The sequence below is a fragment of the Mytilus edulis genome, chromosome 5 (genome assembly GCF_963676685.1).
Source record: "Mytilus edulis chromosome 5, xbMytEdul2.2, whole genome shotgun sequence".
NCBI lineage: Eukaryota > Metazoa > Mollusca > Bivalvia > Mytilida > Mytilidae > Mytilus > Mytilus edulis.
This window is the reverse complement of record NC_092348.1, coordinates 45,214,169-45,231,687: the sequence shown is the minus strand read 5'-3', so window position 1 is coordinate 45,231,687 and position 17,519 is coordinate 45,214,169. Positions and strand designations below refer to the sequence as shown.

General features: G+C 31.7%; 1 protein-coding gene across 2 annotated transcripts; it reads right to left on the bottom strand.

The window, feature by feature from the left end:
- Positions 1 to 4,108: 4,108 nt before the first annotated feature.
- On the bottom strand, positions 4,109 to 13,669 carry LOC139523766 (uncharacterized). 2 transcript variants are annotated; one of them, XR_011664681.1, is made up of 4 exons: positions 7,248 to 7,370; positions 6,308 to 6,362; positions 4,952 to 5,008; positions 4,109 to 4,453 (listed from the first exon to the last, which is right to left on the bottom strand). XR_011664681.1 is itself a non-coding variant. In XM_071318017.1 (4 exons), the coding sequence occupies exons 1-4, from the start codon at positions 13,647 to 13,649 to the stop codon at positions 4,284 to 4,286; spliced, it is 306 nt and encodes a 101-aa protein (XP_071174118.1). In that variant the 5' UTR covers positions 13,650 to 13,669; the 3' UTR covers positions 4,109 to 4,283. The 2 variants fall into 2 exon arrangements, 1 of the variants encoding a protein (XP_071174118.1); XM_071318017.1 differs by lacking the exon at positions 7,248 to 7,370 and adding an exon at positions 13,626 to 13,669.
- Positions 13,670 to 17,519: the final 3,850 nt, after the last annotated feature.

Below are 17,519 nucleotides of genomic sequence, written 5' to 3'. Positions count from 1 at the left end.
GATGCCATTGCCTAAAGGTTGATTCGCTGCATACCGCCATCTTGGAATACACAATTGCAGTACACACTCGGTCTAGAATATTTCAAATTGTCCAAATATGGAACTTTGAGACAGTTTGAAGTTTATTTTAAAGAATGTTTATGCATACAATGAAAAACACATGATTATTGCTTTAACCAAAATGTTTAAACAAATTATTTGAGTGTTTTGTTCATCTTTTCCCCCCTGAACTAAGCCATTTAAGGGGAGATAACTCTTATGGTAATACATATATACAGGTATGATCGCGAACTTTTAATTTCTTGCTTGTAGCAAGAAAACAAATTCGGCGAAACAAATGAAACATAATGTAAAGGCTTGACTAGTTTTACATTTTTGCAACTTCTAGGGCAATTCCTCTAGTCTCACATATATAGGCTCTCTTAGTACAGCTTTTCGAATATAACAGCATTCACAACTTGTACAAATTACACGCATGATTTGGTATGTGCCAACGATATTGATTTTTGATTCATCGGCTAGGTTGTCACGTAGTGGCGGGGCAAACACATTTTTCTTTTAAATTGGTATGTCATGCTTCTTTTTTTTATGCCGTTTGCGGCATTTAGGAATACTAGCCTAGATTGATCGGCTTAGATTAAGAATAATGTCTGCAGGTAGAATGACAAATCTTCCTGCTAGTAATTTAGTGAATAAGCACATAAATAATCCGGCTCTATGTGTCGGTCTTGTACAAAACACAGCTAGGTACGTACATTGTACGAGAAGAAATTTTTAAAAACTGTATATTAATTACATGTACATTTAATTTAGATGTATGTTTCATTTAAATACTTTTTTTCTGATTGGTTACACTGAAATTTCGCGTATTATTCCTTATTCAATTTCATTACACAATAAAAACTTTCATTCATGATGACACGAGGTCCCACATAAAGTGCACAGGTAAATTAAATAAAAACTTGATAAAAATCGTGTTTTCATTATCCTAGCTAAAAAAACTATAAGTATTGAATACTTCTTTTTGTAACTTCATAGGGTTGTAAAAGCGTTGACCGTGGGCTCATTTATAGAAAGAAGCGCTTCCTCGCTTCATACACAATGTACTTCGGTCAACGCTTTTAAACCCCAAATGAAGTTCCGGAAAAAGCATTCAATTTTTAAATAAAATACACTATTCAGTACATATGCAAATATTTTTTTTTCCTTCAAAACTTGTCTTTTATCTGACACATAGGCAAGTTTAGATGTTAATGTCATATTCACATTCTACTCATAAATATGCTTTTGATATTCCACTTGACATTATATAATATATAAACAGCAACCAATGCCGAATCCATCAATTCTTCCAGTTGTCGAACTTACCATGGTTCTCTTCCACATCAAAGGTATATCGTATTGTGTAGCATCGGAGATAAGGCAGATAGTTTTCCTTGATGATTGCGTGTTTTATATCGAAAATAGCAATAAGCAATAATTAAGACTGCTAGCAACTGCAATACAAATAGTGAAGCATAAAGCCAACTTGTTTCGGAGTTCGTTGACAGTGGCTACGTTGTCTGCCCTTCGCTAACCCATGCAGGCCGTAAATAGCCTCTTACAATATTGAGGCAAAATATATTCGCCGAGCGTAACGAGGTGAAAAAAAATTTGCTTGGGGTCTCGGGGCCGCTTAAGGCCCCCAGAAGCCCCGAGAAAAATAACGCAAGATCGTGCATTCTGAGCGTTTCCCGGACTCTTTCTTAGGGAGCTACCATTTGATTTTTATGGGGGGGGGAGGGGGGGGGGGGGGGGCTAGGATGAAATTTGAAAAAAATAGGCAGGACAAGAGTTTTGAGTAAAAAAAAAGGCAGGATGAGACACTTGCAAAAAAAAAAAAGTCAGGACGACAATTTAGGTATAAAAAGTCAGGATAAACTAAAAAAAAAAAAGCAGGACCGAACAGAGTGAAAAATAAAAAGGCAGGACAGAGATTACAGCTAAAAAAAAATGCAGGACAAAATTTTTCATCCTAGCCCCCCCATAAAAATCAAATGGTAGCTCCCTTACATTGAAACGCAATTAATTTTAAGCTATTTCTTTTGACAATATTCTTGTCTCAAAACAAATTTAAAACTCATTGTAATTTAAGACTTTTAGGTTTTACGGGGACAACATTAAAAGTAGACCGATATGTAGAATGATAAAGCAAAAACCGAAATTCTCATAATCATTAATCATTGTGTCTGTCTGTTCTTGTCTTGTATTGTGCTTAATTCAGACTTTGGTGATTTTTTTATGGCTAGGGAGCTACCATTTGATTTTTATGGGGGGGGGGGGGGGGGGGGGGGGGGGGCTAGGATGAAAAATGTTGTCCTGCATTTTTTTTTAGTTGTAATCTCTGTCCTGCATTTTTATTTTTCACTCTATTCGGTCCTGCCTTTTTTTTTTTTATTAGTTTATCCTGAATTTTTTTACCTAAATTGTCATCATGAATTTCTTTTTTGCAAAGTGTCTCATCCTGCCTTTTTTTTACTCAAAACTCCTGTCCTGCCTATTTTTTTCAAATTTCATCCTAGCCAACCTCCCCCCCCCTCCCTAAAAATCAAATGGTAGCTCCCCTAGATTGAAATAGAGTGACAGTGCAGCATTATATTTTAATAGTACTGCTTAAGTCGACACTAAGGACCATCTTGACCTTGTTTTATGGTATTAATGATTCTTTTATTGTTGAAGACCCTCCATCAACTATCAAGATGAAGAATAGGGAAAAAAAACTTTGGCCATTGATCATTTGTATTTTTTCTATGCATTGACTTCGTGTGAGATAAGGTCCTGTGCACGTTTACTCCATATTCTTTTTTTCTGTTTAAGAGTCTAAACACGACCTCATGCAAGTTTAATCCTTCAATGTAAAAGGTCATATGGCAATACATTGACTTTTTTAAAGATGATTTGATACCGGGAAATTGGTGGTCTTACTTTAATTTAAACCATGTCAGCTACATGTATCTAGTTTCATCTACAAAAAAGAGCCAGTTTTGTATTCTTTGATATCAAGTTCAATTCTCCATGCAGAAACGACAATTTTTTTTTTATGTCCAGTAGCATCGTATATTCTTAAAATAGTTTCTCGTACAATGTCTGGACATAGGTGGACATGCAACATGGCAAAACCACAGATTACCAATGAAAATCAACACTCTGCAGACTATAGTTATAAAGTAGGACAATAAATGAACAAAAGACAAACCCAGGACACAGAAGTACAAACAACAGACCATCAACTCTGAAAACTAAAAGTAAAATAGAAACATGGATCTCGAAAAACATGCACGGGAGACATCAGAGAGACTTGCAAGACACTTTCCGTGAAAACAATTCAGGTTGATATGAAGACAATCCTATTTCAGTTTTTTTTGTTTTTGTTTTTGTTTTGGAAATTTCCAACATCAGGCATTTTTCTCATTTGCCTCAATGTAGTTACGGCCCTGCCATGGAATGTTGGAAAAAACACGTAAATATAAAGTTGATGTTTATTAAGAAATGTTTAGGGACAATTGTATTACTAGTTTATATGAATTTATAAATTTCCATGGAAAACTCACATTGATTGTGTGGAGGGAGGCAAATCATTAATCGTATTGTAATGCCTTAATAGAAAACCATATAACACATACATATGTTTCGTTGTATTGAAATGAGCTATAGTGCTATTGCATTTCTTAAAAACGTTTCATTTGAATCCATAATTTTGATTGGCTGACAACAATTGTGACGCACTCAAATATCAAATTGTCACGCACTTCCGTATGAAACACAACAGCATCCACTGCACGTACTACTTGTGACAATTTTTTATTAAACAATGCATGACGATAGATAAAAATACGAAACTCTCGATAGAACTCTTAATTTCATGGTTGTAATGAAATAAAAATTTAATTATAAGAATTGAATGCTTCTTTTTTAAAATATAATTTAATGGCTAGTAAAAGGGTTTAATGTATTCACATTTTTAGAGTGAAAGCGCGAATATAAAATATAAGCTTCGGTAAACGCTTTTTCACTCAAATCAAACTTATCGAAAGAGGCATTTAATTTTTAAGTGAAAGGTCTCTCAAAGTCACATTTACATTTTTATTAGACACACACCATTACATAAATATAAGAAAATGTGGTATACGCCGGTGAGACAATTCGCCATCCAAGTCACAATTTGTAAAAGTAAAATGTTATAGATCAAAGTACGGTCTTCAACTAGAAGCCTTAGTTCACACCAGACAGCATGGATTCAACTGTCATTTCCCATGACTGCATCCTGTGCAGCAGCATAGAGTGTATCCAAAACATTTCGACTGTGAACCATTGCAACCTTTCCTCCGACAAAAAGGTGGACACTTATCAATAGAAAAGCCACAGTCCATGAATGGTATACATTTACGATCTCGAGTCTCTGTTAAACCGCCACCTGTCAATATTAAATAATAGCAATTTTATAAAGACTCATTAACTTCAGTAGTTTTATGCATACGGGCCCAGCTTGCAAATAGTTATTGTATACAATTTCAACATAATTTAATTCTTAAAATGAACGGGAATCATAATATCCATAATTGGACCCCTAAATTTGCAAAAATAAACATTAAGATGATTCAAACTATTCAAAATGTTATTCACAAATGTACAAGTTGCTTTAATCTGGAAAATAATTTTATTCACGATAGAAAGGCCGCCCTTGATGTCACTATGCCATTTCGAAATTCGCTTATTTGACCTACACAATGTAATATGACAATTTCACGAACAGCTTGGCTTAGGCGAAATATATATAAGACCAACTTATAATCGAAAAAATATATTACAGACATCGGCATCTTTCGAAAATATATTCTGTAGCATGATCAGAAAACAATTTCCAATCTTCTTTTTTGGGAAACAGGTATTCTAGATTCAGATACATTCATACCATATTTACGTTGATTGACGTGTTCAGTTGTGGAAGCTTGATAGATGCCTTCTTTCACTAAAATTTAAAACTTTAAATTAATAAGAAAAACATTTTTTTTTAATTTGATAAATATAGATATAAATGCATGGCTGTTCTATTTCTCTTACTGTATTTTTCATTCGATCTCTTGTGGAGAGTTATAGCATAGGCGATAACACCACGTCTTCTTGTTTTCATATATTAAGGTGGTACCCAACACTTTAGGTAAAATTAATTTGGGTTGTTTAATTTTCATAAAATTTTGACAAAGTATTTACTTTGACCCTTTTACAAAAATATAAAAATTTCAAAAAATTCGAACTAACCGTTTTATCAGAAAAATTACACTGGTTATATAGCAGTTTGCAAACACTTATTTTGATCATTGAGAAGCTTAATATTCCTTTTACAACACAACGTAATTAAAACGTTTAGCTGACTTTACATGGTTATCTCCCTGTAGTGTTACATTTTGTAGGTACCACCTTAATCCGAAGATTAAACCTAAACTCGACAATCTGTCCAAATATGTATAATCAAATGATTTATTGATAGATTGGTGTCTGTTTATTTACCATGTTCAATCCACCATTTTCTACATTTGAACATGCCTGTACCAAGTCAGGAATATATATGACAGTAGTAATTGTCCATTCGTTTGATGTATTTTATCTTTTGTTTTTGCCATTTGATTAGGGACTTTCCGTTTTGAATTTTCCTCGAAGTTAAGTATTTTTGTGATTTTGCTTTTTAACGTTAATTGACAAATACATAGATTCTCAAAGGTGTCGACCGAGATAATGGGCGAGAATTTCGACTGTACGTAATACTTAGGCTTAGTTGAATAAGGACAAACATATTGCTTTACAACAGACTACATACGAACACCACAAAAGGCTGTTTCATGGATGCATTAACGTTTAAGATAGCATGATTCTTAACTACATGCAATTACGCAAGCATCATATTTAACGGTCCTATTCCGACCTATCATGTGTGATTATGTATACATTCCGCAACTAATAACTCTTTTATGTAAGTAACAAAACGGTTTGCTAAAAATACTATAAAAGCACGAGTTGTTACGTGTTCGGTGCATCTTAAGAAAATATAAGGACCAATATCGGCAAAATAATGCCGATCGCCCATCATGGTCACGAGAACGATTCTCCTACTAAGACTCAGAAATCAACCAATCAAAAGTTTTCTAAATTTATTGTTTCGAGTGCAAATTTTGTAATCCAAGCACTGCGTATACGTTTTGTGATATAAGTCACTGTTGTGTTGAAAATATTGTGAATTTAAAATTTTGTTTTATGTTTGATATGACATTACCTGTAAAGCAGACAGAGAGTAAAATTACAGCAATCAATAACCTCATTTTAATAGCCTAAAAATATATAAAAATCAATGACAATAATATATATAATAATGTCCGCCATTTTGGATTTTACCGGAAGTGAGACATTTTTTTTCAAATGCCTCCCTATCTGAAATAAAAGAGTAATAGTCGAGGAAGGTCTATTCCAAATTTCATGCTTGTAGCAGGATGTGCACATTTTTTCACAAAGCCGCCGTACTATAACTGTTAAGATATATATATTATGTATATGGAATCGAGCATCAGTGTAAAAAGAAAGCAACGATCGTCTCTGATGAAAAAGAAAATCGAAATGTGAATAAATTATACAATCAAATTGGATTTGGTATTGCGTTTATGTGTATAAACAAATGTTTGAATATAACTAAAACATGATTTAAAGGAAAACAAAATAGAAACAATCACCGTTTCTACACAAACATACATAAAATAAAAACATAAATTTTATACAAAAACTGAGACACATAACAGGTGCTTCGAAAGATGCAGTATTTTCTTGCTCAAAAAAAGAAACCAGATAATTTCTTTTTTTTTTTACTCTTTTTTTTTTTATTTAGTATCAGTTTCAAGAACTACATTTGTAGCTTTTAAACTTTTTATGCAAGACATTTTTTCAATTTTTTATTTGTTACCCGATGAAAGAAAGAGGCACGCCATTTCAATTCAATACGGTTTTAAAAAAAATGTAAGGCAGCCATTACATATATTATTTTTTCATGAGCAAAGAATTTCTAATAAAAATGTACACTCTTTTTTTAACTGACATTCATTGATATTCGCAATGATGAGTATTTCTCCGATATTACATGTTTTAGTAAGATAAAAAAAAATGTAATGTACTATTTTTGACTTTATACATTATATGTATGATACATTGTAATTTACAATACTTACTTGTTGTTAACTCAATCTTGTCACTGTTTGACGACAAAAGAGATTGCCCTTTTCTCCTTATCTAACATCATGTACGTCAATCATCAACATTCTGATGATGTAAATTACAATTGTCTAATGTCGTTTCCTTTAACATGTCTTTTCCTTCCGTAAAATGTTAAAAAAAAATATGCTGTAAAAATTTTCTGCAAACCTTGTGATAAATATTTTTTTAAACATTAATCTGATTTGATCGAAATTGATAATAGAAAAAGTACGTATGTACCGTGTTAAATCATTGCATAGATTTTCTACGTTCGTTTCGCTTCTTATTCCTTTTTTTTCTTAGGCCGGGTAGAGGGGGTGAAATTCTGATAATTTGGTCAATATGAATCATAGAGCCAACCGTTTTATGGTTATTGATACCTTTTTGTATTTTTTTTTAAGATTATGTGATATTCTGGTTCTAGCGAACATGTTGTACCAAATTTACCTGTCACACTTATTTTGATTTGGATTGGTCATAGAACTTAATTGAATCGAATGTAGTTCGAGTGGATAGTTATATCTTCAGCATTACGTATTTACAAATTGAAAATGCCCAGCATGTATTGTGTCAGAACGTGAAATTGTATCAATACTTATTTATGAAAATACATGGATGGCAACTGAGAGTCGTAACTACATAATTTCCCTTTTCACAACGAATGTGACCTATCGAATTAGACTATTTACGATATATTTTATATTATATTTCGATTTATGAATTTGACTGTCCCTCTGGTATCTTTCGCCCCTTTTACAGTCTTGTGAACTCTCTCTCTCTCGTGCTACTGAAATATCGTGGCATCAATCGACAACTCTGCGACAGATATTATCCATATCACACGCAGTGATGTTGATACAAGTTTGAAAATACATTCTTTATATAGAATTCGTCTAAACATCAGCTCAACAATGTTATATCTGTAAATTTGGAAAGACAATTTGTCGTACTTCCTTTCCCGGGATTCGTATTCATGCTAATGAAATATCATGGCACCAAGTCGCCTTTCACTGTGCCCGTCGCGCTAGACCACTTGACCACATAGGCTCTACAAAAATAAATATATATCCGATGACAGGTTAATTATAATTTCTCTTTTCTTACAAACTGCAATATTTACTTGACCATCTGTCTGAAAACACTGGACGAGTTCATGTTATTTTCGTCTATGAATCAAAACGAATGAAAGGTTCAAGTTTGCACACACAATTCGTTATTCTAAGTATGTTAACAATATTGAAGAAGCGCATGCTTCAAAAATTTGAACAACATTAAGGATCATGCATTTTCATTCTTTGAACAAGATATCATATCAAACATTGTCGAAGAAAAACATTACAATTTATTTAACGAACGTCTGTCTTCGCAAAGTAAAAAGATGTCTTTACAGAAAATACCATTTTTAGTCTTTTTAATCTTTTATCATTCCATATAATTCAATTGAAAACAGGGTGTGAATAGAGTCAAAATATTACTGGTCTGTCTATTTTTGTATAAAAAAAGTCAAGAGTTTCATGTGGTGAAGTCGAAATCATTTCTTTGGATATATTACGGACGCCATCACGGAGTTGGTTAACCATTACGGAATATCTGTTTCAATGATGGCGACGAATTTGTTATAGTCTTCCTAACAACAATTCCGCTCTCTTTTTCTCCGAATGTGAACTCCCACATTAGAATTACAAAAATGTATCACTGAATTTTAAATAACTTGCACAACACGACGGGTAGCTGAATAGATAAATATCTGCTTACACTTCTAAAGCACATGAGATCGTTCCCGGATTTTGATAGGATTCGTGTTGCTCAGTGTTTTGGTTAAGACTATGTTAGTTTCAGTGTCATATGATATCTTGCATTACAAGTGTTCAAATCGTTACTTCTTATAAAACAAGTGCAAAAAGCTTAGTGTTCCCTTCTGTTTGGCCTTTCTCAACTCCTATTATTCTACATAAAGATAAAAGATAAATCAACTCACGAGAATCAAATTCAATTTAATATACTTGATAAAGTAAAGTAAATGAAAACTTTCCGAGGAAAATTACTTATTTAACAATTGATAGAATCGTATAAGGTTAAAACTACAATATGACATTTACTTATTGGCCCATTAATATATTTTGATTAATACTTTACTTGTCTTTGTGTTTGCTGTTCAGGATATCTGTTCGTTTAAAAAACTATATGGTAATTTATGTGAGAAGTTGGCCTAGAAATATTAAATCAATAAACATTAATTGTGAACGTAATACGTAATGACATTTTACATTTATTATACTATAATCTCATAAAATAAAACAGAAAAAGTATTATATATCCATATTAATAAGAGCAATAGTAGTACACCGCTGTTTAATAGTCATATATATTAATGTCATTTAAAACTTCGTCAATTGCAAAAAAGTCCATTAAATTTAAGAACAAAATAATGATCTCTACTCTAAGGTCAGTAAAACTTCTTCGTGTTCTGTTTAAACATATAGACGTTGAAAACAACAGTACAATTTAACGTTGCAATTAAAGAAACAAAACAAAAAATCCCAACAACATTGGAATCTCAATGCATTCTAAATCTGTAAACGTACTAGCTTTAAATTATAAGAAGCAAATGCATATACATAGATAGATAGATATTTTTATTTTAAAGTACAATTTGTTACATATACATGACATACAATATATTACAATTTTTAACATAATTAAGAAGTCAATTAACATGTATATCTATACCAACCAGTCTTTTTAGGCTTATGATGCACTGTCATTTATGTTCGAAAAATTATATGAATACATTTCAAATCCATTAATCCTTATTATAAATATACAGAAGCCGTAAGGGGACACACAAAACATTAGAAAATATTTTTTTTTAATTCGAGATCACGATAAAACATTACCGTTTTACCAAGATCTTGATAAAAAATATATCATTATCTCGATAAAACGCAACTGTTATATCGAGATCTCGATTATTAGATAACGATATAATAATCCGAGATCTCGATATAACAGTTTCGTTTTCTCGACAAAACGCAACTGTTATATCGAGATCTCGATTATTATATCGTTATCTCGAGAAAACGAAACTGTTATATCGAGATCTCGGATTATTATATCGTTATCTCGAGAAAACGAAACTATATATTAAACCGAGATAACAATATAATAATCCGAGATCTCGATATAATAATCCGAGATCTCGATATAATAATCCGAGATCTCGATATAATAAATCGAGATCTGGATATAATAAATCGAGATCTGGATATAATAAATCGAGATCTGGATATAATAAATCGAGATAACGATTTAATAATCCGAGATAACGATTTAATAATCCGAGATCTCGATATAACAATTTCGTTTTATCGAGATAACGATATATTTTTTATCGAGATCTCGGTAAAACGGTAATGTTTTATCGTGATCTCGAATTAAAAAAAATATTTTCTAATGTTTTGTGTGTCCCCTTACGGCTTCCGTATAAATACAATGTAGTTTCAATTTGTCAATTGTGTTTAATAATTAAATCAGAAAATAAGGCTGAAAGTAACTTAATAATTTATATATAAATATGAAGTGAAAATGAGGTGGACGATATCAAAAAGTCGAATTCAAAACTCAAACATCAATGAAAACTTACAATACAATGAAACTTGTTGTATTCCTAAAACATCAGTTATATCCCGAAACAGACATGCAACAAACTTAGCTGTGTATTTTGAAGATATGGCATCCAACATGTGAAAGCTGCATGTTTTTCTAGTTGAAAATAGTAAATGAGACTTGAATTTTTTTTTAACAGTAGAAGCCAAGTGACCCTTATTGCATTTTCCCTTATTCCTGTGCTATTTTCACATTTCCTGACCGGTGTGAGACAAATGTTTCTCCTCACTAGTGAAAAATATGTTCTCGGGAAATGATTGGTTGAAATTTAATTGTGACGTTAAATTTTCTTGTTTTCTTTGAATTTTCTTATTGTGATGTCATCAAAAGTACACAACTTTCCTCAAATCCTCGAAAAGGAAGGATAAAAAACATAAGAGAAACAGAATCCACCACTGTAACTCGTGTATTACGATATTTCTACCCTCTCGACAGTTAAATTTTAATTATTTAAAAAGCTCGGCAAGCCTCGCGCTTTAAATATTAACATTTAACTGTCTCGAGTGGAGAAATATCGTAATACACTTGTTGCAGTGTAGGAATCTATATTTCTCTAATTTTTGCGCTATTTTCACATTTCTTGACCGGTGTGAGAAAAATATTTTTCCTCACTAGTGAAACATCTGTTCTCGGCAAATGATTGGTTGAATCTTAATCATTTAATTGTGACGTTAAAATTTTTTGATTTCTTCGGAATTTTCCTATTGTGACGTCATGAAAAAAAGACGACCATGCCTCATGACGTCACGTAAAAATTACACAACTTTCTTCAAATCTTTGAAACAGAAGGATAAAAATCATTAGAGAAACAAATTCCACCACTATATAACTCGTGTATTACGATATTTCTCCACTCTTGACAGTTAAATTTTAATTATTTAAAAAGCACGGCAAGCCTCGCGCTTTAAATATTAAAATTTAACTGTCTCGAGTGGAGAAATATCGTAACACACTTGTTGCAGTGTAGGAATCTATATATTCCTTGCGATCCTGTATTCATACAAGTACCTTGGAACATACTTACGATAAAGTATAGAATGGATATGTGATAAATATGCATGAATTTGTAGAGATGCATAGGTGGTAATATTCTACTAGTATATCAAGTTCAACTAACTGGCGAAACTCGATGGACAACGGAGAAGTGGTATTCCGCTATTATCATGTATTTGTTTCATTCATAGGATAAAAACAAAGAAGTGGTTAAAACCAAATGGAATATAATTGAGGCGAATGTAATTTTTTTAATCATATTTTTCGCAAAATCAGCCCTCCCCTCATGAACATTTTAAACTTTACAGTAATCCATTTAAAAACGATTTTAACACCAAAGATCAAACTATTTAACTTAAACTATGCATTCAAAGTCCTACATAAGAGACGATTCCAATTTAAAACCAAAGTGTATCAATTATGAATGTTTATGCCTTTGAAAAATTATTTCTTGAAGTATATATTATAAACAGTTGATCAATGACCTTTTAAAACTTACTTCCATGTCAAATAGAGATGAACTAATTAAACGCTTGGATCTGAATAATTGATTCATAATCTTCATGAATAATCAATCAGCCTTACATCAACTTTTGTTATGCCCCACCTACGATAGTAGAGGTGCATTATGTTTTCTGGTCTGTGCGTCCGTTCGTTCGTCCGTCCGTCCGTTCGTTCGTTCGTCCGTCTGTCCCGCTTCAGGTTAAAGTTTTTGGTCGAGGTAGTTTTTGATGAAGTTGAAGTCCAATCGACTTCAAACTTGGTACACTTGTTCCTTATGATATGATCTTTCTAATTTTAATGCCAAATTAGAGATTGTACCCCAATTTCACGGTCCACTGAACATAGAAAATGATAGTGCGAGTGGGGCATTCGTGTACTAAGGACACATTCTTGTTTTTCATATAAAATAACTTATTTCTACAACACTTTAATCATCAGATGCATATGTATAAATACAGTGTATTTTAAGCTTTTAGTAGAGTCTTAGAAAGAGTTAAAAGAAGTAGAGTCTTAGAAAGAGTTAAAAGAAGTAGAGTCTTAGAAAGAGTTAAAAGAATAAAACGCTACAACACAGTCAAATATGTTTTAAATTTGATAGATACTTTTGTGTTTTTTTGTAAAATTGTTTGTTTTAAGATTGTAACACAGTAATGACTGCTGTACCCATATTTTGACCTTTTTATTTATCATGTCTGTTTTTTCACGCATCGTTGTAAATATAACGGAATTTGATAAGACTGTCGTACATTTGATAATGCCTGTACCAAGTCAGGAGTATGACAGTTGTTGTCCATTCGTTTGATGTGTTTTGTCATTTGAGTTTGCAATGTGAGGAGGGACTTTCTTCGTAGTTGAGTATTTTTGTAATTTTACTTTTTTATGTAAACAAACAACAGAAAACATACCGTAGCGATAGCGATATGTACAGTATACTATTACGGCCCTTAAAAGTAGGCAAGGATCTTTTATATCCAATCATGTTATACAATTTGTTTTGATGTTGAGAAGCTACGATGATAAGAGTCTCAAAAAGAAGAAATATTAATTCACCTAATTTCATACTTGACTCCCCCATCCTCCCAATTTTCTATAAGCTAATGAAGGTTTTTATTTAAGCAGAAACAGATATTGCATGCTATGCAGGAAATTAAACTGCTTAATTTTTTTCGATACGTAACTATATATAATACCTGGTAGTGTGTTGCTGTACTCATGTTATGTAAATTGTTACTCAATATCATCACTGTAATTAAAAAGTATAATACAACAGTTAACGGGATACACATGATGATATTGACTAAACATGTATATACAAATTAAAACAAAATGTGTTTGATTTAATTGAAAGATCAAATATATTTATAAGATTAAACTAAACCCAGTCTTTTTGTCGGTAAAGTTTTTGAAAAGTGAATGATATAATATTAACTTCCATTGAAACAAGGTTTTGGCGATACAATTGTATCGCCCGAAAGTACAGTGTGTGTTTAAAAGGAGACGACCATCTACATACGGTTAATACACTGATAAATGAACAATATTTAATTGTCGGAAATATAAAATTCATTTATACTCGCTACGAAGCAGGAGAAAACCTCGGGGAGCCTCGCTTTTCATCCTGTTTCTAAAGCTTATACAAATAAATTTTATCTTTCCCGACAATGAACATATATTGTTGTTTTTATTTTGGAATCACTCACGTTTTGTTCATTTGGCTAACAAAACCAATCCAGTAAAAGTTGATAAAACTATCATATATAAATTGGCTAATGAAGTATGCATAAATTCTGCAAGAACTCCTACATTTTTTTCGTAGTTCACATATACAAAAATGTAATATACCTTTATACATGTATATGAACTTGAAGCGTATTCTAAGTTTTCTGTTTCAAAACAAAGAAGTCATGTTAAACTTTTTTTTATAATTTTGTTTTTTTGTTTTTGTACGTTTGTCTAAAGCACAATACGAGTAACATGCAACTGTCTTTTTTAAAAAGTCTGTATGTAGGCGTGGTATGAAAAGATAATTATGGTCTGATGACAGCAAGGAATACCATGCCCCATTGACATTTAGATAATTCTAAACAATATCACAGATAATCAAGTGCAATGCTATTTACACACTTGTGTCTCAATACAACGTTAAAATATATGATTTATTTTTGAAAAGTTAACTTATCTTCATGAAAAATGTAATTGTTCCTGTTTACTGTAGTGAGAAATTATATAATCCGAAACAATGAATATAGTAATTCAACTTTAAGTCGCGGTCGGAAATATTATGGATTAGAGAACTCTATTACAACATGTAACATCCGAACTATCAATCAAACATGTAAACCATGTATTTTACCTACAACAAAACTAAGTAATACGACAATGAATTTCACTGCTTTACAAATCCCAAGATTATTTCTTTTTCAAATGGAATTTTTGCTTGTACTTATAATGCATAATGTCTAAGTATTACTAGGATTTAAAACAATCATATTAAATAATAATAATAGAAATTCGATCAATGTATTATATAAAACTAAAGCTAATGGAAACAAGATCAATCTAAATGAAATTCCTATACAAAGACTATAGCATAATTTTTTCTGACGCTTTCAATTGTACAAAATCACCACATTATTCCACAATAGTGATTTTACTTGTTTTGTGTATAAAGTTATATAATCCTTATCCGTGGTTGATGCAGATATTTTAAATTAGAGATCTTAAATGACAATGCCAGATATCTAATTATTTTCCATGCCATTCAACGATATAATTAAAAGTAGACGAATGAATATCAATGAAACGAATTCTTTCACATGTATTTGAGTAAACCAGAATCTATGACAAACTAGACGATTTCAGTTTTGAAATTATTAATTCCCCTACCTTAGCAGCAATATAACAGCTTCACCTGTTTATGTGATATACATTTCCCAACTCATTCGGTATTTAAGAGATTACAGCTGCTACTTAGACTGAATTAACATTCACAAGTGTCTGCAAAAAAATGAGAACAAAACTTTTTATTTTCTTATGAGCTTTGTCTTTTGTCTATGTGCCCTATTTTATTTCTTGACATATTTGTTTGTTGTTTTTATAAATTAAGATTATAACACAATGTCACTGCTGTAGCTCTTTTTTTTTGACATTTTTATCTATAGTGTCTGTTTGTTCCAGCATTGTTTGTCAATTTAATGGAATTTCATTCGGCCGTTATAGATATAGATATTTATTATCAAACTGGGTGTAAGCCACCATTTCTACATAAGAATATACCTATATCAAATCCGGTAAATGATTTTTATCCATTCGTTTGATGTACTTGAACTTTTGATGTTGTCATTTACCTACGGACTTTCTGTTTAGAAGTTTCCTCGGAGTTCGGTTGTTTTGTTATATTACTTTTAATATTTAAAAATATCTAGAAAGCCGACCATTATTAAACATATTCAAGAACAACTGAACAAATATCTAGTCTGAAAATGATAGCAACATCAATGTATTCTAAATTAAACTTTGCACAATGACTAGCTAGCCAACGAATATTGATCACAATATCGGAGTTTGAACAACAAACATTTCAGAAAATTTAGAACATCACCTACAACACCGTCATTTATTTTTAGAAGTATTGATAGGATGACATTCGTAAAAATGTTTAAGCTACTTATTAATTTAAACACCAGACACACAATCGGTCTAAACAATACTCCGCAGTAGCTCCAGAATCAAAACAGACGAAACACTGAAATCGAAACGAATGTGGGGAGCATAGAAAAAGCAAATTTTCTAAATTTTATTCCAAATCTTGCTCAGTTCATTTAAGCCTAGGTGTAGACAAACTTTTATTTTGTTGGTTATTTTGACACTTTTGTAGACGACAATGAGAGTAAATAAACCAAATATATTTCATGACAGGATTATCGAACACGGGGCTGGGCTGGTGAAACCCTTGAACATAAAACTTTAAGAAGTAGTTGCATTGATCTAGTGGTTCTGTAAACCACTCAAGAATTATATGCGTTTGACAAACATGACCAAGTTTTGTGTATATCATATTCATCAGTTGCGCTTGAAGATCATACTCATTACGAAGTGTAACAGCATTAGTAACAAGCAACACGATTATACTGAGTTTCCTTAATCATGATCTTTATACATACATGCACACATCTGTTTTGTTTGTTACACTAATTTTATTTTGCCTCTATGTAATGCAATACGCCATTGGGAGACAGAGAAAATGACGTAACTATGTTATATTTTTTGTTTTCATATCTTATGTATTTGCCAATTTTCGGCAGCAACGCATTGTAATGCAAATTTGGAATATCAAAACAATAACCATGTTTAGATTCGAAAAGAACGCGAAAAATCTAACAGGAGGAATTCAGTTCAAGTTTGATGATGGACATTTACTTTTTACTCACTAAGAAATATAGATAACATGTTGTACATTGTTCTTTTCTTTTTGTATATATTTTTTCCGAAAATTGGATATTAAGTGGCTGACGCGCTCTTGCAAACTGTCATTTTTCTTTGTTAATTTATGTTATCCTTTACATGTAATATTATCTATTCTATGCGATAAATGCTTAAACGAAGTGGCATTATTCACGTTGATAAATTTCTTTCGTAAGATGTAGTGTGACCTTGTGATAGTATATTTATAACAAAGACATGCAAAAATATTAAATCAAAAGCTTTTCGAAAGGACGCTCATTAAAATCACATAGAATAAACAATTAATATGCAATAATATCGACCAAGTTGTAGGTAATCTGATTAAAAAATATATATATAACTCCTTGTGATGTACCTAAAAAAAAAATACCTTTTTTGAGAATAGAAATTATGCACCACAAGAACACTTTCATATTTAACTTGAACTATTATAAACATGATAAACGAATGAAATATGAATCTATATAAAATCTATAGAATGTGGTATGATTGCAAAGTAGACAACAATCCACCAAAGTTCAAATGAAGTGGATGCAAGCAATTATGGGAAACCGTATGACCTTCAACTATGAAAAAAAAACATTACCGTATAGTCGGCTATAAAAGGCCCCAAAATTAAA